Source organism: Xenopus laevis, chromosome 9_10S, assembly GCF_017654675.1.
Source record: "Xenopus laevis strain J_2021 chromosome 9_10S, Xenopus_laevis_v10.1, whole genome shotgun sequence".
NCBI classification, from domain to species: domain Eukaryota; kingdom Metazoa; phylum Chordata; class Amphibia; order Anura; family Pipidae; genus Xenopus; species Xenopus laevis.
Genome location: NC_054388.1, coordinates 17,235,790 through 17,260,071, shown reverse-complemented (window position 1 = coordinate 17,260,071; position 24,282 = coordinate 17,235,790). Strand labels below are relative to the sequence as shown.

At 41.6% G+C, this 24,282-nt stretch overlaps 1 protein-coding gene across 1 annotated transcript; it reads left to right on the top strand.

Moving 5' to 3' along the window:
* Positions 1 to 1,652: 1,652 nt before the first annotated feature.
* On the top strand, positions 1,653 to 9,617 carry LOC108705600 (protein kinase C delta type). Its single transcript, XM_041577928.1, has 10 exons — positions 1,653 to 1,725; positions 2,893 to 2,973; positions 3,446 to 3,543; positions 4,645 to 4,809; positions 4,942 to 5,033; positions 6,278 to 6,340; positions 6,439 to 6,577; positions 6,831 to 7,022; positions 8,339 to 8,461; positions 8,816 to 9,617. Exons 1-10 carry the CDS (start codon positions 1,680 to 1,682, stop codon positions 8,924 to 8,926), a joined length of 1,110 nt encoding a protein of 369 aa, XP_041433862.1. The 5' UTR covers positions 1,653 to 1,679; the 3' UTR covers positions 8,927 to 9,617.
* The last annotated feature ends 14,665 nt before the right edge of the window (positions 9,618 to 24,282 follow it).

Sequence of the window (24,282 nt, the reverse complement as noted above, 5' to 3'; positions counted from 1 at the left end):
ATAAAGCTTGCCATCCAAACACCCAAGTCTATACATATATGTCCAAAGCCCAATGTGTTGGTTTTCATTTTTAATTCTTGTGGTTTTTAAGTTAATTACCTTTATATTCAGCAGCTCTCCAGTTTGCAGTCTTACCTAGGGTCCAAATTACCCTAGAAACCAGGCACTGATTTGAAGAGAGACTGGAATATGAATAGGAGAGGGTCTGAATATAAAGATGAGTAATAAAAAGTAGCAATAACAATAAATGTATAGCCTTCGAGAGCATTTGTTTTTCGATGGGTCAGTAACCCCCCTTCTGAAAGCTGGAAAAAGTCAGAAGAAGAAGGCAAACAATTAAAAAAAAAATTAAGGCCAACTAAAAAGTTGCTTTGCATTAGCCATTCTATAAAATACTAAAAGTTAACCCCTTTAATAGCATTACTCCCTAGTACCGCTTTGAGTATTTGCCTTATAATTTAAATTTCTAACATTCAATGGAATGTTTGATGAAATAAACATGGCCTTCCTCGAAACTGTCTGGGTCATCTGGATGACAACCATTTGTTGCTGGGAAACCTGTATATATGGTTCTGGATTAAAAGTGCCTTCTCAGATGTGCAAGCTCTCCATGCCATGTGCACTACTAATGCACCCCCATATCCTCACAGATCATATTTATACAGGTATGGGATTTGTTATCCAGAAAGCTCCAAATTGCAGAAATGCCATCTCCCATAGACTCCTTTTTTATCCAAATAATCAAAATTTTTACAAATGATTCCCTTTTTCTCTGTAATATTAAAACAGTACCTTGTACTTGATCCCAGCTAAAATAAATTAAATCCTTATTGAAGCAGAACCAGCCTATTGGGTTTTTTTTAATGTTACATGATTTTCTAGTAGGCTAGTTCCAAATTATGGAAAGATCTGTTATCTGGAAATCCCAAAAGTCCCAAGCATTCTGGAAAAACCCGGCCCATACCTTTATAAAGGTTTGTTCTTTGCATGATAGAGGTATTACATTGCATGTGTGCCTCTGGGAAAATACCCTTTTTTTTTAATTTCACAAATTTTTAGTCTTTATATTGTTTATAAACATTTGTCAACCCTCCTTAATTATATTCTTTTTTATGACCATATACTTCGATTTTATCCGTGTTTGGGAATTGCAGATGGGCTATCCTGCATCGGGTTAAGCATGACATTGAAGACAAAAGAAAAAATGGTGGATTGGAATATCCATCAGATGGACAGGTGAAATGGGAAGACTTTTCATAGGGAATGCACCATAAAGATCTACATTTATATAGGATAAATTGCTATAATGTTTTTGGCAGGTAAATGGATTCCGCAAACTACCTGGGTATTTGTGAGAGTTCTACTCATCCACAAAGTTTATATTTGGAAAGGATTCTCTGATAAAACAAAGGTTTGATCAATCTGTATTCTATGTACTTTTCCAAAGCTGCTGTCCAGACTCAACTGCACATACCACTCAGCCCCAGCTCTAGGGCCAACTGTCACAACTGTCATTTAGCCAGTTTGGAGAGATAGCAGGAGCTTGTGAGATGGAGGAAATTTTGGGGGATAGATGTGCTAGGAGAGGAGATTTTTTTTTGCAGGAAAAGTGAGTTTTCAAATGAAGAAAAGAAGAAATGGAAGAAAAGAAGAAGGAGGAAGAAGATCCTTCTTGGAAAATGAAGAAGAAGAGGAGATGTGAGAGTCCAGTGGAAGAACCAGCTGGTAAGTAGAAGATACTTAAACAAATATCACTATAAGAATAGAATTTTATATATCCTGTAACTCATCTGTGGAATTGCAAAGATTAGCCTTTTACATGGGGAGATGTTTCCCCACCTCTCATTTAATATAAAAAAAAAACATGGGGTGTGTATGTCCTATAAATTAATAAATGACTATATGTAGGTTACTAGGAGAGCCAGATTATAAAGTTATAAATGCATACAAAATTTTAGGTACCAGTAAGCACTTCTTCCAATGTGTATAATGCTCTTTGTGCCAGTGACCGTTGGCACCATAAATTTGCTTGGACAACCATTTATGAATATATTATAGGGAAACTATGAGTTACCTGTATATAATGTTTATGGTATACACATATTTTGGGTAAGTATGCAATCCCTTCCTATGTGTCTATTCTTATTTTGGTGGCCAGTTGCCCGTTGCACCATAGAGTGCTTGAGCAAAAACCCTTGTCTTTTCATGTTTAATATAGTTGAGGCACCACTATATGAAATATAGTAGGATAATTGTGTGCCTGTATATTTAAAGTATACTGTATACAACCCTATTTTATATATAATGTTTCTACTGCTTCTGATGGGGTCCTGTAAACCACTGTCCCTTGTGTTATTACATGTATGGGATCCATTATCTGGAAACCGATTATCCAAAAAGCTCTGGATTATGAAAAGGCCATCTCCCATAGAGTCCATTTTAATTAAAAAACGAACTAATACGTGTTTTAAATGATTTTTAATAGTAGATAGTTGGGTATAATGTGCTTGGGGTGGCAGTACCCTTAGACTCAAGCTGGTGCTTGTCATTTTGGTGCAACCTGTCATATGCAACTCAGGGTTAAATTGTCACTGACCAGTTTTTCAACCAGGCTTTACCAGTAAAAGCAACATTTTCACACTTGGAGATTTAAGGGATCATATTTAAAAGCCCTGGGATCAGATTCAAGAGAATAAACTTGTGCCCCTTAGTGTTCAGTTCTAGAGCAATTGTGCCCAGGGTGCAGAGTGTGGCACTGGCAGGTGCAAAGTTTAAATAACAAGTGCGCTTTGTACTTGTATTTTGCACATTGCACCCATAAATGATAAATGAGTCCCTTAACAAATTAGTGATTAGAGTCACAAATTGACAATTTGTTTTTTTTTTTTTAAGTGGGAGGATTCGGAGATGGAGGTAGAAAGCAGTATCCTCTGAGAAGGAAAAGATCTCGAAGTCCGGAGGAGAACTCAGCTGGTAAGGAGAACAAAACTTGAAAGATATTGATGTAGGACTTACAGGGGTGCTCGCCCTCAAAAACAGTTCCCCACAGATCCAATATTTCAATGGTCATTTATGGTAAATTAAACCCAGACTTGCCTGTGATATCACTGCAGAAATGGCCACTTACTTCTCCGTTAACTCCAGACATGCCACTAAGATCACTGCATCAATGGATAGATGGAGGAGAGCTCACAGGGGCTGTAATTTACAATCAAATGGTCAAGGCCCGGGGGTCTACTGTAGACAGATTGTTTTTTCCATCTTGACTCCATAGACTACCTAGTCACTGATTTGGGAATATACCACCAAAATAGGGACACTTGCAATAAATGAAACATGGGACATAAAGAAGACTGCAACTTAAATATCAGGACATTGTTAAACAGTTTATGCGTATTTATTGAATGAATGTCACATTGTCTTTTTTTTTTTTCTAATCTCCTAGGAGGAAAAGAGAAGAAGATTAGAGAGGACGCATCGGCGTACCTAGACATCAACAATTACAGCCTATATAAGGAGTTAGGCAAAGGCAGCTTTGGAAAGGTAAGTTGATGAGCTTCTATGGGAAAATCTATTGTTCTGATCTGGAAGGAAACCAAAAGGAGGCAGAAATCATGAGAGAATTAAAGATTTAGGGGCCGATTCATCAAGCTCGAGTGAAGGATTCGAATTAAAAAACTTCGAATTTCGAGTGGTTTTTTGTGCTCCTCGACTATCGTATTGGCGTAAATTCGCCTGAGTGGAATGATTCGAATAGATCGAGCGCAAAAACGCTGCGACTATTCGCCATTCGATAGTCTAAGCACTGGATCGAGCGCAAAAACGCTGCGAATATTCGCCCATTCGATAATCGAAGTACTGTCTCTTTTAAAAATACTTCGACTGCCTACTTCGGCACCTAAAACCTACTGAATTGCTTTAAAAGCCTATGGGAAAGTCCCATAGACTTGTTTTCCAAGTTTTTGATCGAATAAAAAGGCATTCGATCGAACGAAAATCCTTCGAGCGAATATTCGATCGGGCGCCTTTTCGCCTGGCGAATATTCGCCAATTCGACTATTCGCCAGCGCGTAAATTTGCCCGAATTGCCTATTCGATTCTATTCCCCAGTCGAATTTCGAGGGATTTAACCCCTCGAATTTGACCATTGATACATCTGCCCCAAAATGTGAACTCTCCTCTGAAAAGTAGAAGTACATGGGCTATATCTGCTGTAGAGAATACTTTTCTTTATCTAAAGATACCCCCAACCTTAATTGCTATTGAAGAAAAATGGTCAGTCCCAGGCAGGAAACACACATGACTTTTCAATGTACCTTTTAAAGAGGTAGTTAAATTGACAGACTGGAGAGAGGCTGAACAAAAAAAAAAAATATTAAAAAAGCAGACCAATTTCAAATTGTCTTTGAATATCACTTTCTATATCATGTTTAGTTAATTTATCCTATACTATCGCCTTTGACTGTTACATTAATGCCAGCAAAAAAATGAGAGGCTATGAGGATAAATGGGAATACAGAATATTTCATGGTTCATCTTTTGTTCAAATACTTGTATTTAATTCTAAATCATGGGAGCTAGAGTCACTCATTTCCATATAAGAGACCCAATAATATAGACTTCTTTCTCATTCTTCTTTTCTAGGTGGTGTTGGCATCATATACCATCAAGAACCAACTGACTGCTATTAAGATCATCGAGAAGCAGCGGGAGGATGACTTGAAATATGTCAGGAGAGAGGCATCGGTTCTCCAGATTGCTAGCAGGTGCCCATTCCTATGCCGGGCAATGGCGACTTTCCAAACTCAGGTACTGGAACCCATACTACTATTGATACAAGTGTATCATGCACTTTCTAACCTGGAATGTTATTAGTTTGATTTAGTTTCTCTCTTCTGTCCTATCCATTTCTATGCCTCATCTTCTCCTTTCTGTTTTCAGTCGCTGATCCTGCTAGCCCTGGAGTACGTCAGTGGCGGCACTCTCCAGAACATCATCAAGACCCGGGGCCATCTGAACAGTGAGCAAATCCTGTAAGTAGCATGCTGCTTGAGACAGAAGTACCTAAAATACAGTGTATAACTCCCAGTCACATAATATTATAAGTAACATGCTACTGGAGACTGGAGTACCCCGGCAGGAATAGGCGTCTTCAAAAATTTTTCCAGAGGGGGCAAGGAGGAAAACATATTATACAAATTAGTAACTGTTGCACATGTATAGCATTGCCATTCTATTAGTGACACAAACTCATTGTTTGCCAGGACAGCACTTGGTCTTTTCTATTTTCTTAGCACAATTACTAGCCAGCGGTTTGTAGAATGTTATTCCCTCTATAGTTCTAGTTCCAGCTGGAGACATACAGTGACGCCTCCATTTTACATACCCTCATTTTAGGTTTTTCCATATCTTATACCATTTTTTTGTGGTCCCACCAAATATAATGTATAATACATTTCCCTGACTTTACACCAGTTCTACGGTACGGCAGGAAGAGGTTGTGCACAACAAAATGTCACTAGTATAGAATCTATGTTTATACATTCTATTTCAGTCAAGGGTAAAGCTGCTTTGTTCCCAAGGGTTAAACAGTAAGAGTCATCCAAAAACAAACAATGAGGTGGATACAGGGCAGGAGAGGGGGTGAGGTGCAAAAATATATATTATAATATTATAGATATTTCTAGCTATACAGACATATAGGGGTATATTTATCAAAGAGTGAAGTTAATAGTGAAGTTCCATCACTAGAGTGAAATTCCGCCACTTCCCATTCATTTCTATGGGGTTTTTAAAGGCGTATTTATCAAAGGGTGAAATTTCACTTTCACCCATTGATAAATAGTCTCTATAACTCACACACACAGTTTGTCAGACCTTCTTAAACACAGTTGCCCTTACACACATTTACACTAACAGCTAATTTTACACAGACACACATACACACACTGGCATTCACACTCTAAGCTTAACACAACAGATTCACACTCCTCTGCCCTGGGAAAGAAGCTGCTTCATAAGAAGAAGATTCTCTACCCTGATTCTCTCATTCCTCACACAGTTGAGAAGCAGAAAGCATCTCACAGAGGGAAGGGGTGGAGCAAGAGAATATCCTTTATTATAAAGTACAATTCCCCCTATCTATGGACGCCCATGACAGCAGGGACACACTGCTCAAGCACATATGAAATGGTATAGGGGACTGTTGCACAGTATTGTAAGTAACATGCGACTTGAGTCAGGACTACAGAGTGATTTGTGTTTTCTTTTCATTAAGGTTCTATGCTTCAGAAATAGTGGTAGGCATAAAGTTCCTGCACAAGAATGGGATCGTTCATAGGTAAGAAACAGTTCTCTCCCAAATCCTTCTCTATTTATACACAGCTGTGTTTCTGGACATCATTCTATTATTAAATGTGTACTGGATGTATCTTACAGAGACCTCAAGCCGGAGAACATATTGGTGGATGACCAGGGCCACATAAAGATCTGTGATTTTGGCCTTGTCTGCACCCGTATGTATGGAGAGAAGACGCGGTGTGGCTATTATGGAACACCAGGCTACACAGCACCACAGGTGAGAATCTCAGCTCCTATACAGTTAGAAATCACAAAGTGACGATGTGTTATGTCACTTACCCAAATAAAACCCTGAGCCTACGGGACTGCCTGAGTCACCTAATCCTTGAGCCGTCCTGGATAATGACATTTTTATATCTACCTTGTTAGCCTTCATTCAAGCATTGGTTGACCCATTCTCCATAACTATATGGTAATCAGGGTTCTTTGTATGAGAACTTTTCATAACTAATCTGTTATTTTTTGTCAAGGTTTTATCAGAGGAGAATTACGACGCTGGAGCTGACTGGTGGTCATTCGGCGTCATCTTGTATGAAATGGCCACCGGTAAATTACCGTTCTCGCCGAAGGGAACCCTGGAACAACAGGCAGAAACCATTATCAACGGAGTGCCTGAGTATCCAGATTCCCTTTCTGCCACCCTGCGGGACCTCATAGAGCAGGTTAGTAAAATCAGAATGAACATTAATTAAATGCTACTATAAAGATAAACTTACAAAGATTCTCTTTGTTTTCGATATAGCAGAATGATTTTTTGGTATTTAGTTGATGGAGGGATGTTGGCAAACTGTGGCCGTTTGTAGGAGATATATTGTGCCATAAATTAGATGACCCTCACTGGTATAGCTTCTAGGCAAGAGCTTCTCTATCAAGTGTTGTAGGAATGAAGTGCATTGGAGCCTGGGGTGAAGTCTGCAGAAAAAGGTCACGCTAGGAAGAGATTCATAAGTAAGGGGATAGTGTAAGAGCAAAGTTTAGTAGTAGGTGATGTAGTAGGGCTAGAATATGGACAGTTTATGACATTAGGGGGCCGATTCACTAAGCTCGAGTGAAGGATTCGAATGAAAAATGCTTCGAATTTCGAAGTATTTTTTGGGTACTTCGACCATCGAATGGGCTACTTCGACCTTCGACTACGACCTTCGACTTCAATTCGAACGATTCGAACGAAAAATCGTTCGACTATTCGACCATTCGATAGTCGAAGTACTTTCCCTTTAAAAAAAACTTCGACCCCCTACTTCGGCAGATAAAAGCTACCGAAGTCAATGTTAGCCTATGGGGAAGGTCCCCATAGGCTTGCTAAACTTTTTTTGATCGAAGGATTTTCCTTCGATCGTTGGATTAAAATCCTTCGAATCGTTCGATTCAAAGGATTTAATCGTTCGATCGAACGAAAAATCCTTCGATCGATCGAACGAACGTTTAGCGCTAAATCCTTCGACTTCGATATTCGAAGTCGAAGGATTTCAATTCGAGGGTCGAATTTCGAAGTATTTTTTACTTCGAAATTCGACCCTTAGTGAATCTGCCCCTAGATCTCTGTTGGTTTTTGCCAAATTTTATCTGCTGGGTCCTTACCCGCAGAGCTTTTCTGGTACTTGATGATATTCCGGATACCAACCAAGGTCACAAGCCATAACCTGGGAACAATAACATAATTGTATACATATAATTTTTTTACTGAATGGAAGGTAGAAACATAGATGGGGTAAATTTATCAAAGAGTGAAGTTCCGCCACTAGAGTGAAATTCCGCAGCTCTCCATTCATTTCTATGGGATTTTGAAAGGCGTATTTATCAATGGGTGAAAGTGAAATTTCACCCTTTGATAAATACGCCTTTAAAAACCCCATAGAAATGAATGGGAAGTGGTGGAATTTCACTCTAGTGGCGGAACTTCACTATTAACTTCACTCTTTGATAAATATACCCCATAGATGCAAAATTTTAAATAACTCTCCATTATTTACTTTAGCTCTTGAAGAAGGAGGCCGACCAACGCCTTGGGGTGAATGGCAACATCCGGCATCACCCTTTTTTTTCTACTCTCAAATGGAAGAGAGTAAAGAAGAGAAAACTGGAGTCTCCCATAAAACCTGTAAGTAATAACTGTAATATCATCTCATTTACCCAGAAGGGAAATAGTTCCACCCATGCCCACACTCAGAGTGAATCAGCAGTCACCTTTCTGTCTATTCTTGTACTGGTTCCAGAGTCCTTTTATGTTCTGCACCATTTGATTTTCTAATCCTATTTGCAGTAGTTTTACATTGTATGTGTTCTGACAAAACACAAAACTTTTTTGGGGAGAGCTCAGGGGATCAGTCTGTTAAAATGAAACAGGAGCTTCTCTCTTGCTTTTATACACTAATAGCAATTTACAATGTCAAATATCACCATGGCCAAAGGGAATAATTATTGTATGACCATGTATTTTTATTATTTCTCATAGAAACCAGCTAAGGGTCTCGTCAAAAAAGACATCTCGTTCCCGAAAGAGAACCCGAGCGAGACCCGCATGCTCAAGAAGTTCAATTACGTGGACCCGAGCTGGCTGGAATAATGCGTCAAAAAGCCGTGAAACATACCACCATGACACCACTAGCACCTCCACCGCTTCATCCTGCAACATCGGGTAATGTATAATGGCAACAAGCAAGGTGAGCAAATACTGTAATTACCATCTTACTGTCCAGCTCTACCTTATAATTCCAACACCCAAAGAGGATCTTTTCCCCGAAATACACCATCTTGCAGGTTGTTAGCACTGTGGCCGACATCACCATAGAAAGCACTTACAGCTGCATTTATTTTCTCAAGTGCTTTCAGTGCCATTACCAACTTATGCAGCTTTGTTTTTCATGTTCATAGTTTTGTACTTTTTAAGTTAAAAAACAAAAAAAACAAAAAAAATTCCCCCCATCTTCGCTTGTTATACTACCCTATCTTCCCATGGTAACCATTCCCATAAGCACAGTCTGTGACCTCCAGGCTTTATCATTATCTGTAATGTTATCAGAGGGGGGGATAGGGGTGGGCATAGCTAGTGGATTGTGACTGGCTAATTTGTAATCTGTGGCCAGTCACAATCCACCAGCGGTTCCCCTCTAATGACATCACAGACTACATGCTCAACTACCCATCCATTTATATCCCTTACCAAGCATAGCCTATTCCTCCCAGGTCTTATAAAGCACAACCTGTTCCCCCCAGGTCTCATAAAGCACAGCCTGTTCCCCCCAGGTCTTATAAAGCACAACCTGTTCCCCCCAGGTCTTATAAAGCACAACCTGTTCCCCCAGGTCTTATAAAGCACAGCCTGTTCCCCCAGGTCTTATAAAGCACAACCTGTTCCCCCAGGTCTTATAAAGCACAACCTGTTCCCCCAGGTCTTATAAAGCACAGCCTGTTCCCCCCAGGTCTTATAAAGCACAACCTGTTCCCCCAGGTCTTATAAAGCACAGCCTGTTCCCCCCAGGTCTTATAAAGCACAACCTGTTCCCCCCAGGTCTTATAAAGCACAGCCTGTTCCCCCCAGGCCTTATAAAGCACAGCTTGTATCCCAAAGCCTTCTAAAGCACAACCTGTTCCCCCCAGGTCTTATAAAGCACAACCTGTTCCCCCCAGGTCTTATAAAGCACAACCTGTTCCCCCAGGTCTTATAAAGCACAGCCTGTTCCCCCAGGTCTTATAAAGCACAGCCTGTTCCCCCCAGGTCTTATAAAGCACAGCCTGTTCCCCCCAGGTCTTATAAAGCACTACCTGTTCCCCCCCAGGTCTTATAAAGCACAGCCTGTTCCCCCCAGGCCTTATTATCATTTGTGATGTCACTAGAGGGGGGGATAGGGGTGGGCATAGCTAGTGGCCTGTGCCTGGCTAAATTTCAGTCTGTGGCCAGTCACAAGCCACCAGCGGTTCCCCTCTATTGACATCACAAACTTCATCTAACAGCTTCTCTGGATGAGCAAATGGAATTTATAACATTAATAAAAACTTCTGACAATATTAAGCATATTAACTTATACATCCTGCCCAATAATTAATGCCATTAGAATATTGAGGGCAAGACATAGGGGTCATTTACAATGCAGGAAAAAGTGTCTTGTGTGTCCTGCATTGTGTTTGGCATTGGAGCCCTGTCCGTAGCGCCTGCCCCTGCATTACCATCAATATAATATATAATATATATATATATATATATATATATATATATATATATATATAATATATATATATATATATATATATATATATATATATATATATATATATATATACATACATACAATATATATATAATATATAAAGTCACCAGCCTTTCCATTATATGCCATCAGAGACATTGCATTTCCCTCAGCAGGACGGTAAGTGAGAAAAGGGCACTAATGATTATACACTATTTTTGGACATTTTTGATAACTGCATATACATTTCCTATTTGAATTGTACCCAGCCTATGACTTTCAAAGCTTGGCTTTAAAACTATGGAGTATATTTATCAAAGAGTGAAGTTAGAGATCACCACAGTCCTCTAGAGTGAAATTCCGCCACTCTCTATTGGATTTTAAAAGGCATATTTATCAAAGGATGAACTTTCACTTTCACCCATTGATAAATACTCTTTTAAAATTCACATAGAAATTAATGGAGAGTGGCGGAATTCTACTGTGACGACCTCTAACTTCACTCTTTGATTAATATACCCCTATATGTCCTTATTAAGAGGCACAAGGAAAGGCAGTCAATACCCTGTAGAGTTATTCTAGTTATCTGTGCCTGCTACCTGCTCTGGTCCATTTACTGGACTTTGTCTACTATATGATCTAGTACAGGGGGTACTTGTTATGATATGTAAAATATATGCATAAATAATGTCATGGGAGTGGTGTGATCTGCCCTGTCTCAACCCTTCTGAGCCTCAGGTAAGAAGTGTCAGGTATTCATCGCCTATTAGGTAGAACTGTTTTGCAGCTAAACATGAATAGGAAAGGAAGCGGATGCCCAAAAAGATTCTGGAAGACCCCAAACAAGATGGTGGAGCACCTAGCAGAACGATCCAGTTGTTTCACTAATGGATAAGGCCTTCTAGGCTTTAACATGTGAGTACTCTAAGAATTATTATAGAATGATGAGTTTCCTTTAACATGTTGGCACTGATTCATTGTACTTGTGGGATGAGATTTATGGACCATGAATGTTAAAGTTACAGTTTTGGAACTACTGTAGGTGTGGGGGGTGTGACTGCACCAGGACCCACAACCCCTCAGGCCCATTAAAAGTATGCCCACACGTGAATTGACTTCTAACATCACTTATAGACAGGGGGGGGGTAGTTACATTACTATAAAGTAACTGTTGTATTCCTTCCCCAGATAATGGGTTCCTGGAAGAGACCTTCTGTATATTGGCCGAAAATACCAGCAGCACTTGGAATTCTCCCATATGAAGAGATGAAAGATGAAGTATAATAACAGACACTATGGAGACTATGTATTATCTGAAAATAATGACTTTTAATTTGAATGTTCTAAGACTCTGCAATATTTTTCATTAATAAAGATCACCTTTTCTCTGCTATCAGTTTGTGCTCAGTAGTATTTTTTACAAACCCTATCCCTCTGAATCTGTGATATCTGAGACAAAATGCTGTGTTATTCTAATGGGAGCCACTATAGTTCTCAGCATTGCTGCCTTTTGGGGAAATTAGATTCCATGAAATGTTTCTACTTTACTTTCTCCATTTACATGGGCCTTAGTTAAAAGCAAACGTTTGAGAAATAAAATAATAGTTTTGGACAATTTGGGGGTTACATGTATGTATAATCACCCACAACGTCCCACAGAAAAGGGGGGTATCACTCTTCCTATTTCATCTTACTCTCATGTTTCATAAATCTCCCGATTTATTGCTCCAGACCCGCACAGGTACCTGCCCATTTCTTTTACAGTAAAGTAAGCAGATTACTTAACATGTGAATATATATGCAGTTTTATATGGAGAACATTAAAAAATCTAAATAATAAACAAGTTATGATAAACCATTTGACCATTTCTCCTGTTGACCTATTTCTCATCTTTCATTCCAATCTCCCTTCCCTACATTCTCTTTGCTGTTAGGGACAGACTAAAAATATACAGTATGAAATTTAATGATACAAGGCTGATTAGTAATTACTCCGGATTCACATTACATGGCAGCATAGAAATCAGTGCAGCCTTCATCAGAATTGATAATCAGCCCTGCAGTATTAGATGTGGCTTCACTTTTTGCTTGATGATTTCCCCCCCCAAAAAAGTTTCTCACCCGATCCCAGAGCATGTGTCACTGACACACAAGATGGCATAACAAGATCAGAAGATGGGGAGCTGCAACTTTTAAGGGCAGAGACACACAGTCAGATTCGGGGAGATTAGTCGCCTGGTGACAAATCTCCTCTTCTTCGGGCGACTAATCTCCTAGAACTGTCTTCCCACAGGCTAGAATGTAAATCGTTGGCTGGAGAAGAGGAGATTTGTCGCAGGGCGGCTAATTTTCCCAAATCTGATCGTGTGTCTGTGCCCTAAAGGCCTGGGCCATTACTGCTACATTCTTTTAAAATGTGGTTGTTTATGTTAAGTACAGTGTAAAGTACACATAGCATGTACATGCATAGCACTAGGTACTGAATCTGGATGTGATTAAAGTGCAGTCTTATCAATATGTAGAAAAGCATATAACAGGCATACAACAGGTAGATATTCCACAGTCACTATTTTGCTTCTCAAAAGTATAGGTTTTTTACCATATAGGAACATACTTTGCAGAGGCCACATGATGGCTCCCCAGTTCTTATATTCCTTATGCCGATATAACCCTGAAAATGATTATGATGTAATGTCTCCTAAATGTATCTTTGATGTCATAAGAGCTCCTTCTGGGAGGACAGATCTTAAATCATGATCAGTGAGCATTCTCATTCTCTTTCTTTATTCCTTCTGTTTGAGTGTGGCTTTAAAGCTCTATCTGTCAACATCTTTATCAAATCAGTCGATGAAACTTCTCGGAACAATTCAGTTTCCTCCTTAAAAATGGACCTGCTGGTATGCCTTTCATTAAAGGATCCCGAAGTGCACTGGTAGCATGTAGTACCTTAGCACCAGTGGTTTTCCTATACACATCTGTGACAATGCTGCCATCAACATTATTAGTAATAATTGATTTATCTATAAAGCCCCAACATATTCCACAGCCATGTACAATAAATGGGTGTATACACTGAACATACAGAATTACTGAACATACAAATAAAACCAATAATTGATGCAAGAGGTAAAGAGGCCCTCAGTGTTGGACTGGCCCACAGGGATACCAGGAAAACTCCCGGTGGGCCCAGGTGTCAGTGGGCCCTCGTGCTGCTAAACGTTTGGCCTATTTCATGGTCATTCCCTATTTCTATGAGAACAAAGAGGCTAAATAGATGGACTAATAGATTATAGTATGTAAAGAAAACAGACTAGGAGAATAGAGGTTGATTGAGGAGATAAAGAATAGTAGTACTGAGAGTGGGCTCCTGCTCTAAGGTTTTTGGGTGGGCCCCTGGTGTCCCAGTCCGACACTGGAGGCCCTGCCCAAATGAGCTTACAATCTAAAAGGAGAAGGGGTTGAGAAATAAGATGTGAGGATGGGCATGATTGGGAGTTGGCAAGGTGACATTGTATAGCACTGGGGATTGAATTTAGCAGCATATGGTGCTCACTAAAGTTACACTAAGTTAGATGAGGGGAAGCTTCTCTAAAGGAATGGGTGTAAGAGATCTTATGAAGGCAGAGAAATTGGGAAAACTTAGGACAGAATTTGGGAGAATTCAAGAGAAGAGGTACAGCCCTAGCAAAGCCTTGAATGTGAACATGTGAGGGCATCACTGTTGCAGAACGCTGGCAAAGTTTCGCTAGTGTTAATGCGCGAGCATTTCATACCGAACTTTCGCTACCATTTATTTCTGCCCAGTGAAACTTCGTTAATACTCTTACAATTAGATCCATTTGAATAGGTCGAGTACATATATGTCATAAATATGTCTTTATTAAAGATGTTGGTACAAATGCTTGAAGTGGCCACTGTCAGTGGGCCTATCGGCTCCCAGCGGGTGGAGTGCGGCCAAGGAGGAAGCTTTAGGGTTAAAGTCCAAGTTAGCGGTATTCGAAAAAAGGGGCCAGGCGTAAACGTAGTCAGGATCAGGCAAGAGTTCAAGAGGCATTCAGAATAGGATCAAGGTCGAGATTTAGGTAAGGTCAAAGTCCAAGAAACACATCAGCACGAATAACAGAACACCCAGGAATATAATAACAAAATCCTATAATCGGGCATTCAACCCGTGACCTGGAAGAGCTTTTATCTTGAATTTTCATGCCGGGCACGTGATGTCTTCACGCCGGTGTCGCTGTTCCCCACATTGTTGGCTATGGGCGCCGCCATCTTGGATGCGACACTGGAGAAGACAGACACTCTGAGCGGTCCTGACAGCCATTTATTATTACAAATGTCCAAGGATGCAAAATAAACACAAAAGAGATCCTCTAATGCCCGAGAGAAGAGCACACACCAAAACAAATGTGGCATGAGCTTCAAATGTTGGAAAAAAAGTTAACACAAAAATCTATAATAGTTAGAACTTTTGAAGGCAATCCTGATTTAAAATATGAAAAAACGCCAGTGTTCTTTAGAACTTTTAAGACTTTTCGACATACAGGATATGATGTCACTGACATAAGATTGAGGCGGATGTAGCTTCATCTTATCAGTTCGCCAGGTCTAAGGTGGCAAAGGAAACTCTGGCGATTTACGTTCTGTAAAATTCTCACTTTAGTGAATTAGTCGAGTAACGATGATTATGGTTGATACGGTGATTAGGGAAGAGAGAACTACGCTAGCAAAGTTCTCTTCGCTAAGGAATTGTCCTCTACGCCTGTTAGTAAATTGGCGATTTGTCCTGTGGATGGGATTTCTGGCGGATTTTCACTTGTGACGACCACTTTGCCCTTTTGTAAATCTGCCACTTAGACGCAGAAGCAGTGGTCAAAATGTTTTCCTATAAGTACATATTGGATATTGATCTCATATTTTTCTTCTTTACCTTTAGAGATTTTAAATGGAATTCCCTAGTTCACTATTGAAATGATTAATATTTGAAAGAATATGAATATGGTTAATGGTAATGTATGGCCATGTCTTTTTTTCCTATTGGTAATAAGGTTTTCTCATGGAATTGTGTATGGGTGGGTCCTGGTTAAAGCATCAGTTCCCTTTGGTTTCTACAGGTTATTACAGGTAACTTGTATGTGGATGGACTATATGACATTGGACTTAAATGTGGAGATTCACAATAAGGGTTTAACTAATACTATGTCACTTCCTGAAACATTTGTTACATTTCTGTACCAATTTATGTGATTTAAACTTGACAAAGGGCTCAAAACGTGTTGCTTAATAAACACACATGATTGAAGCTAAATCTATATTATAGCCTTTATTGTTACTTTTTATTATTTTGCTGTCGAGGGTAGGGTTGCCACCTTTTGAAAAAGTCCTTCCTGCCTCTGAGGGCAACTGGACCATTCCCTGGGTCGACTTTGTACTAAGAGTTAATTTCAATAACCTTTTTTAAAAAGGCACCCAGCATTTCTTTGCAGCTATCTACTGTATATGCCCAGGCCCGGATTTGTGGAAAGGCCACCAAGGCCTGGGCCTAGAGTGGCAGGATTTTAGGGGGTGGCATGCTGAACCACACCCACATTGGTTCAGAAACACTGGGGATGCACAGGAGATACGATAGTTTTTTAAATTTCCCATGCGCCAATCCCCATTGCTCCGGTCCCAATGAAAATTTGCACAAATAAAAGGGAGGGGATAGGGCGACGAATGGCAGCAGGCCTAGGGGTGTCTGCTATGTAAATCCGACCCTGTATATGTCAGTAAAGCTGCTTCATGAAAAAAAAAACACAACTTCCAAGTTTAAGTAATCTGATTGGCTCCCTTGTGGATGTGGGAAGGATCTACTGGTGAATATATCATTATATATAGTGATCATATCCCCCTTAATTGCCTCTTCTCCAGTGTAACCAATCCCAGCTTGATCAGCCTTTCTCCATAACTGAACCCTTCTATTCCCTTTATCAGTTTAATTGTTATAATGTGTACTTCTCTATTTCTATTTATTGACCCTTATATATTTACTAGACATTAAGCCCGTTAAATTAACGGGCGCTAGAACATATGTAGTCAAACATTTATAAAAACAGAATTGTTCTAGGTTGGCGAACGGTAACGTATTTACGTTTTTCAGACTATCACCCACAATGGTAAAACACGCCACAGCGTAAGGGTGCGAACTTGCGCGTCTATCTACGTCGCTAGCGTAAATGCGCCAGAGACGGTCCGTGGGGCACATGCGCAGTATCGCAATCCCACGGACACAGGGACTGGACGCAGAGACACTTCAACTTTATTATCCTATATAATAAAGTTGAAGTGTCTCTGCGTCCAGTCCCTGTGTCCGTGGGATTGCGATACTGCGCATGTGACGCAGAGACACTTCAACTTATAACGTCACAATCAGCCATTAGCTCCTCAGCTTCACGCCTCCCCTTCCATTTCCTGGTCACGTGGCTGCGCCGTCCAACGTACGGCACGTCCAATCAGGCTGACGATATCACGTGGTGCCGCCCCCTGTCTCCCTCCCTTGCCCAACTGGCTGCTATATCCCGGCATCCCTTGCGCCCGCCTCTTTCTCTTTCCGGTAACCAAGATGTCAAAGAGAGGTGAGGGCTGAGCGCTTGTGACTTAAATCCGTCGTCATCTGCCGCTTTGTTCACGTTGCTGATGGCTGAAATGATGTGAGGCCTCTTTCTGTTCCCCACTCTCTCCCCTCGTGACCATGTCCATATGAGCGATAGTGGGAAGTCTGGGAGCTGCGGGGAAACCTTAAATGTCCTGTGAATCACACCAGCGGGCCCCGGGCCCCCCAGTCTGACCCTGCTCCAGGGCCCCCGCCCCCCTACTGCGCCGCACCGAGTTCGGCCGCCGCCATGCGCATGCGCGAGCGGCACTTCTCGAGCGCATGTGCGAGCGGCGATGCGCATCGGCAAATTCTTTTTCTCCAAAATTTTTATATGTAGAGGGGGTCTGGCCCGGCACTGCAAGGGAGGGAGACTGGGGGGCGGCACCACGTGATATCGTCAGCCTGATTGGACGTTGGACGGCGCAGCCAATGGAAGGGGAGGCGTGAAGCTGAGGAGCTAATGGCTGATTGTGACATTATAAGTTGAAGTGTCTCTGCGTCCCGTGGGGCACATGCGCAGTAGCGCAATCCCACGGACACAGGGACTGGACGCAGAGACACTTCAACTTTATTATATAGTATATATATATATTTATAGTGATCACATACTGCCTCTTCTCTAGTGTAACCAATCCCAACTTGCTCAGCCTTTCCTTATAACTGAACCCTTCCATTACCTTTATTAATTTGGTCTATTGTGTACTTTCTCTATTTCTTTTTATTGACCCTTATATATATATATATAGTGAACATAACTCGGCTTGGACGAATTTCACCCATTTGCTTCACCAAAAATTCCGCCCGCCAGTGAAATGAGGCCAACCCCCATTAAAATCTAAATTTTGCTCATTTTTTTTTTGATCCGCGTCGCCATACAAGTCTATGGGCATCATTTTTTGCGGCAAAACAAGGTGTAAAAATGTGCCCATCCCTGAAAATAACCCCCTTATAAATAGTTATCAGTGGCTTTACAGCCAGATTTGTGGAAAGGCCACAAAGGCCCGGGCCTAGGGTGACAGAATTTTAGGGGGGCGGCATGCCGTCCAGCCACACCCGCATTGGTTCAGCTGCACTGGGGATTCACAGGAGATAAAAGTGTTTTTTTTTGTTTTTTTTTTAAAGTTTTATTTATTTTATTTTATTGCATTTAAAACAATAGCAAGAAGAAGAAGGAGAGAGAGGTGTACACTATACCTTCTTGTCATATAGCATGGGATGCACAAGCATGTATTTTGATATGAAATAAGTCCATTTTAACATCTAGATACTATTAATTTGCAAATGTTAGGAGCTGACATCACATTACTGATACTTAACTGATTAATTAGTTGGTTGATTAGAGGACTCGATTGCATGGATATCCAACCAAGGAGTCCATATCTTTTCGAATTTCGATGGGCAACCCCTTCCTTCGTAAATTAGTGTGATCGCAGGTAGAAGTTTATTGATCAAATTGACCCATTGAGCAGTTGCAGGTGCCGGGCCTCCCATCCAGTGCATGACTATCAGCTTTTTGGCATAGAATAGCAGGAACCTGGCTAGAGATCTAGTTTTATTCACTGGGGATTTTCTATCAGCCCCAAAAGGCACATTTCTGGAGTGCATAGGTTCGGAAAGTCCAGATTATTTTTAAGGTATTAGAGTTATATTTCTCCAGTAGTGTTGTATAGGAGGACATTCCCAAGCCAGGTGGAGAAAGGAAGCATTTGGTGTTTGACTTCTGGGGCAGTCGGCCGGTGGTCTGTCTCCCATCTTTAGAAGTGGAGTAATATAGCTCTGGTGGATATATTTAAATTGGACCATTTTGTTCCTAATAGAGATTAGGTCGCTATATAGTGTATCTGTGACTTCCTCCCAGTTCTCATCTGCAAGTGTTGGAAGTGCTTGCTGCCATTTGGACTTTGCTCTGGCAAAAGGTGGGGGGGAGGGGTAGAGTCAAGGAGGGCTCGATAAAGACGAGATGTTAGCTTTTTGGCTTGGAGATCTCGCAGAATAAGTTCTACTGAAGGGGTTTCATAATCCACATTGAGAGAGCAGAATTTAACCTGAAAGGCATGCCGCAGTTGTAAATACCGGAACAATTGTACGGCACGGTCTCCAACTTTAGCTCATAATTGCATATAAGAGAGGAAGATGATGTCTACCAGGAGGTCAGCTTAATTCCCATTAACGCCCAGTAGTGGAAGTCTTGAAGACCCTTAAGGTGTTGTAGGCGGGATTTTTTCCATAGAGACAGAAAGGGAGATAGTATAGACTGGGGGTGTCCCAGAGCTTTGCAAGCGGCCGTCCAAGGCTTGTGGTTGTTTGTGATTGTTGCAGGACAGGAGGTACAGTATAGTCTGTTAATCTCCTATATGGGATACGGGATGAATGAGAGGATTACCTTACAAATTATACCAGGCCATCGGGAACCCGTCCGTCCCAGGTGTTTTGCCTGTTGGTAGTGAGGCAATTGCTTCCACTACATCAAGCTTAGTGATAGGCTGGTTGAGGTAGTTAGATTCATCAGGTGTCAATTTGGGAAATGTGACGGAGTTCAAAAATTCCGCCGCCTCTGTATAAGTGGCCTTTGAACAATAGAGGTTTTCATAAAAATTAGTAAAGCTGTTTAAAATATCTTGGGGGCTGTTTACAAGGTCACCTCTTACATCTCTGATTCTTGGTATTAAGGTTTGAGTGTCTCTGATGGTGGCTAAGTGGGCTAACAAGCCTTATCGCCGTGGTCAAATGCCCTCTGGTTAGAGTACAGAAGTCTTTGCTTGGTCAGTTTAATTTGGGCTATTTCAAGGTTCCTTTGGGCCTGCTTTAGGAGCACATGATTACTCTCTGTCTGGTCCATCTTGTATCTGCTCTTGGCCATTACAAGGACCTGCTCGACTCCTCTACCTCCTCCTTACTTACAGCGCGGGCAGCTGAGATTTCACTTATCAGGACACCCCGGGCCACAGCTTTAGAAGCCTCCCACAAAATGGCTGGTGAAGCAGTATTTTGGTTGGTAGTCCAGTAACTAATATATTCCTACTGGGAACAGTCTCTGACTTTGGCAGAGCCATAAAGGGTTCAGTCTCCAGGAGTCCTGCTTGTAGAAGGCCCTCAACTAGTTGTGCAAAGTCCACTGAGGCCAGGGTCATATCTATGCATGACAGGGAGCCATGACTTGAAGAGTGACAGGAATATTGTTGTTCGTCTGGATGTTTCCATCGCCACAGCTCAAGCAACCCTAAGGATTCCATCCATTTATTTAACCCTGAGTTGTGGCCCCTGGTCTAGCCTGCCCTGTCCAAATGGGGGTCGAATGTAGCATTAAAATTGTGGTGTTTATACAAATGGCCTGTAGATGGCACTGTGCAAACTTAAACTCACAGCTTAAAAGTGAAAGTTACTGTTGTGTAATGCCTGCATGACTCTGCTAATAATGCACTGTTATACTCTACTCATCCTCGCTACCCAAAACATAACAAATGGCGACAAGGATGGCTCTTCTACCTCTGCAGCAGCTTGCAGCTTTTCTTCCAAATCCTGGTAAGCCTACCATACCTTTTACTGCTTGGATCCTTATGTTTGAAAATTACATTATTGCTGCTGACCAAGGGGAGATTTCTGCTGCTAGAAAGTGTGCTTTATTTATTCACTGCCTGGGAGCAGAGGGACAGCGTATATTCTATACATTACCATTACATGATGATACTTATGAAACTGCTCTTACTGCTATAAAGAACTTTTTCGTGCCAAGATTAAATGTGGTTGCTGAAAGATATAAATTCCGCCAACGTGGACAGCGTAATGGTGAATCCACAGAACAGTTTGTAGCAGCTTTGAGAGAGCTGGTTGTTAACTGTGAGTTTGGGACTCTAACAGATGAAATGCTAAGAGACCAAATAGTGGAAAAAACAAACTCACCTCACATTAGAGAGAGACTGCTCCTAGAGCAGGATCACACAACGGACCACAGTTTGTCTCGCATGAGTTTGAATCCTTTCTGAGAGAGAGGGATATTGTGCATAGGAAATCTTTAGTGTATTACCCACAAGCAAATGGAGAAATCGAGAGATTCAACAGAAGTCTGAAAGAAGTACTACAGACAGCAAATCTTACTGGGAAATCTTGGAAAGTATTTACAACAGAGTTCCTACATAACTACAGAGCAACGTGCCATGCAACAACCCAATCATCTCCTGCTGAATTATTACATGGCAGACACATGCGCACTAAGTTACATGTTGCAGACATCAAACTTCCAAAAAATACTGTGCCTACAAAATCATCTACTGCTGACATTGTGAAACGTCAACAAGCCAAATGCAAGGCTTATACTCACAGAAAACGTGGTACCAGAGAAGTACACTTTCAGCCTGGATCTTTAGTCAGAATTAAGAAACCAGGAATACTGAAACAAGGACAATCAATTTACTACACCACTTGAAGTGAGACGCCAGCGAGGACCATACACATATGAACTGTCTGATGGACGCATATGGAATACAAGTCGTCTTGCTCCTGTTAGATATGACTTTGGAGAAGCTCCATTTGATGAAGGACATTTTCCTACTCCTGATGTCAACTGCTATAGGCCTGAAGAAAGTGAACCTATAAGGCGTACTGAGAGAATCAGAAAACTACCTGCATGGACCAAGGACTTTGTTATGTGAAGAATGTATAATATTATTTTAAAATGCATACTGTTTAATTGTTGCTGTTATTATAGTTGTCCAAATGCTTTCCTACTATAGGGGGAATATGTGGTGTTTATACAAATGACCTGTAGATGTCACTGTGCTCAGACATAATGTGCATACTTCCTGACAGCTTAAAAGTGATAGTTACTCGGCTACCCAAAACATAACAAAAATCCCCCATAATACATAAGGGTGCCGCTGGTAGGGAAGCCAGGATTTTGTATATGTGTTCCAGTACTGCTAATGAAAAGGGTGGAGGACAATATATATTGGTTAGGCTTAGTGGTTGATTGTTCATTTTGCAGTGCAAATAGAAGTGCCATAGAAGTCGGTACAAACTTCGAGAAGATCAAACAGTATCACCTTCTGAACCAGAAGGGAGACTCCCCAGGCATGTGTTGAGAAAGGTGCATGGTAGGCAAGCTCCACCCAATGTCATTTGAGAGATAGCAATTTTTGGCCAGTGAGCCTGCAGCATTAGTATAGAGGGATGGTATTTCTTAACATAGTCGAACATGAGGGCCCTTTTGAACTTGCAATTGAGGCCCCTAATGTTCCAAGAAACAATTTTTTCACTTTGCATATTGTATTATCATGTAGATTAAAATCAGCATATCAACTCTGCATATTATACTAACATATAGGTTGGGATCTGTGTACACCTTGACAGTAAAGAGTAGAAAGAAAAAGCATATATAAAGAAAAATCTAAATAACTGTAGTCCCCAACAAACCCTCTCTCCACCCTGCCCACCCACCAAACATGGTTGAGCCTGTACCCCGAATGAAGGTAACTTCTTCTGGAGGGGGATGTCAGCGGAGGTGTCGTTGGTGAAGTAGGAGTGAAGATCGCTGCCGAACTCTACCATGATGGTCTATTGCCGGTGTTATCAATGTAGTCACCCCGTCAAGCCAAAATGTAGTATACGAATTGATATTCAAGCGCCACTCTTTATTATTACCAGTTCTACCTTGAGTCCTGTCCATTAGAGAGCTGTGCCACGTGGACGTGCTCTTCAGGGCTACAAGGGTAGCAGGAAGCAGAGTTTAATTGTATATGCCTTTCTGCACAGGTCCTGAATGCTACTGCTATATCCCCCTGCTGTATCAAAGGGAGCCCCATGACAGTATCGGAGGGGGGCTGCTTAAAACTTTCCGTGTAGCCTATATGCTAACGGGCCCCCTGGGTTGTGCTAGGCATTGTTGTGCTCTTGTAGTAGCATTGGTAACAGTCCTGCTCTTAATGTGTTAATAGTCCTTATGAACAACTTTATATATTAATATGTTAACAGTCTTTGTGGACAGCGCCAGGAGCTAATACGCTTTTGTGGCTGCTGTGATGACCAACTGGCCACAGTTCGATAACTGGTTATTATGCTTTGTCTGGGGTTATCATGTATTCTTGTAACCCCGGCTCTCGAGTTAGGGACTGCCGACTCACCCAGTCAGCCGACTGGGTGAGTACTTTGCCTAGGTGGGATGCTGTGGGGAGGGTCTCTGTGCTGGTGACTATCCAGCCAACGGTCAGCCTCCTCCAATGTCATAAAGAAGTGCGCTCTGTCCCCATCCACTACTCTGAGCTTCACTGGGAATAGGATCAAATAGCTTAGGCTGAGTGTGCGTAGTCGCTTTTTGATCCCCATGAAGGAGGAGCGCTGTTTCTGAATAATCATGGAGTAGTCGGGGAATAGTGACAGTGATAGTGAGTGGATCCTTCCTTCTTGCAGAAGCCATAGCTGAGTCGTGATTCCGATAATTAAGGAACCTCATTATTAATGGCCTGGGATATGCGCCAGGGGGATGCTGCCTGGTGGGGACGCAGTGGGCCCTCTCAATGACCAGCATAGGAGAGAATGCCTCCGGGCCTAGTGTTTGTTTCAGCTACTCTTCTATGAAGCGCTCGGGATTCTGCCCTTCAGTGTTTTCCGGCAGAGCGAATAACCTGAGGTTGTTCCGATGGAGCCGGTTCTCCATATCGTCAGTCTTAGTATTCGCCTCCGCTAGTTGTTTGACCAGGTGGGAAAGTTCAGCGGGGAGGGGCTGCACAGTATCCTCCATCGTGGAGACCCGCTGTTCAACCTCCGTTGTTCTTTCCTTTAGATTCTGCATATACTGGAGCAGATGCGAGATGTCGGTCTTGATTGTGTCCAACAGGTTAGACATACTAGCGTGCGAGGTAGTAATTATCTGGAGGATTTGGCATTAGAAGGTTCGGGCAGCTGGGCTGATGCTCCTTCAGGGTCTGAGGGTGTAGGAGTAGCCTACACTGGCCTACCTCAGGGTCGGGTGCTGGCTGCGATGAGCTTAGATATTTGTCCATACAGGAAGCATTGCTTTTCTAATATAGTTAGTTAGGCAAAAATGTAATGTATAAAGGCTGGAGTGACTGGATGTCTAACATAATAGCCAGAACACTACTTCCTGCT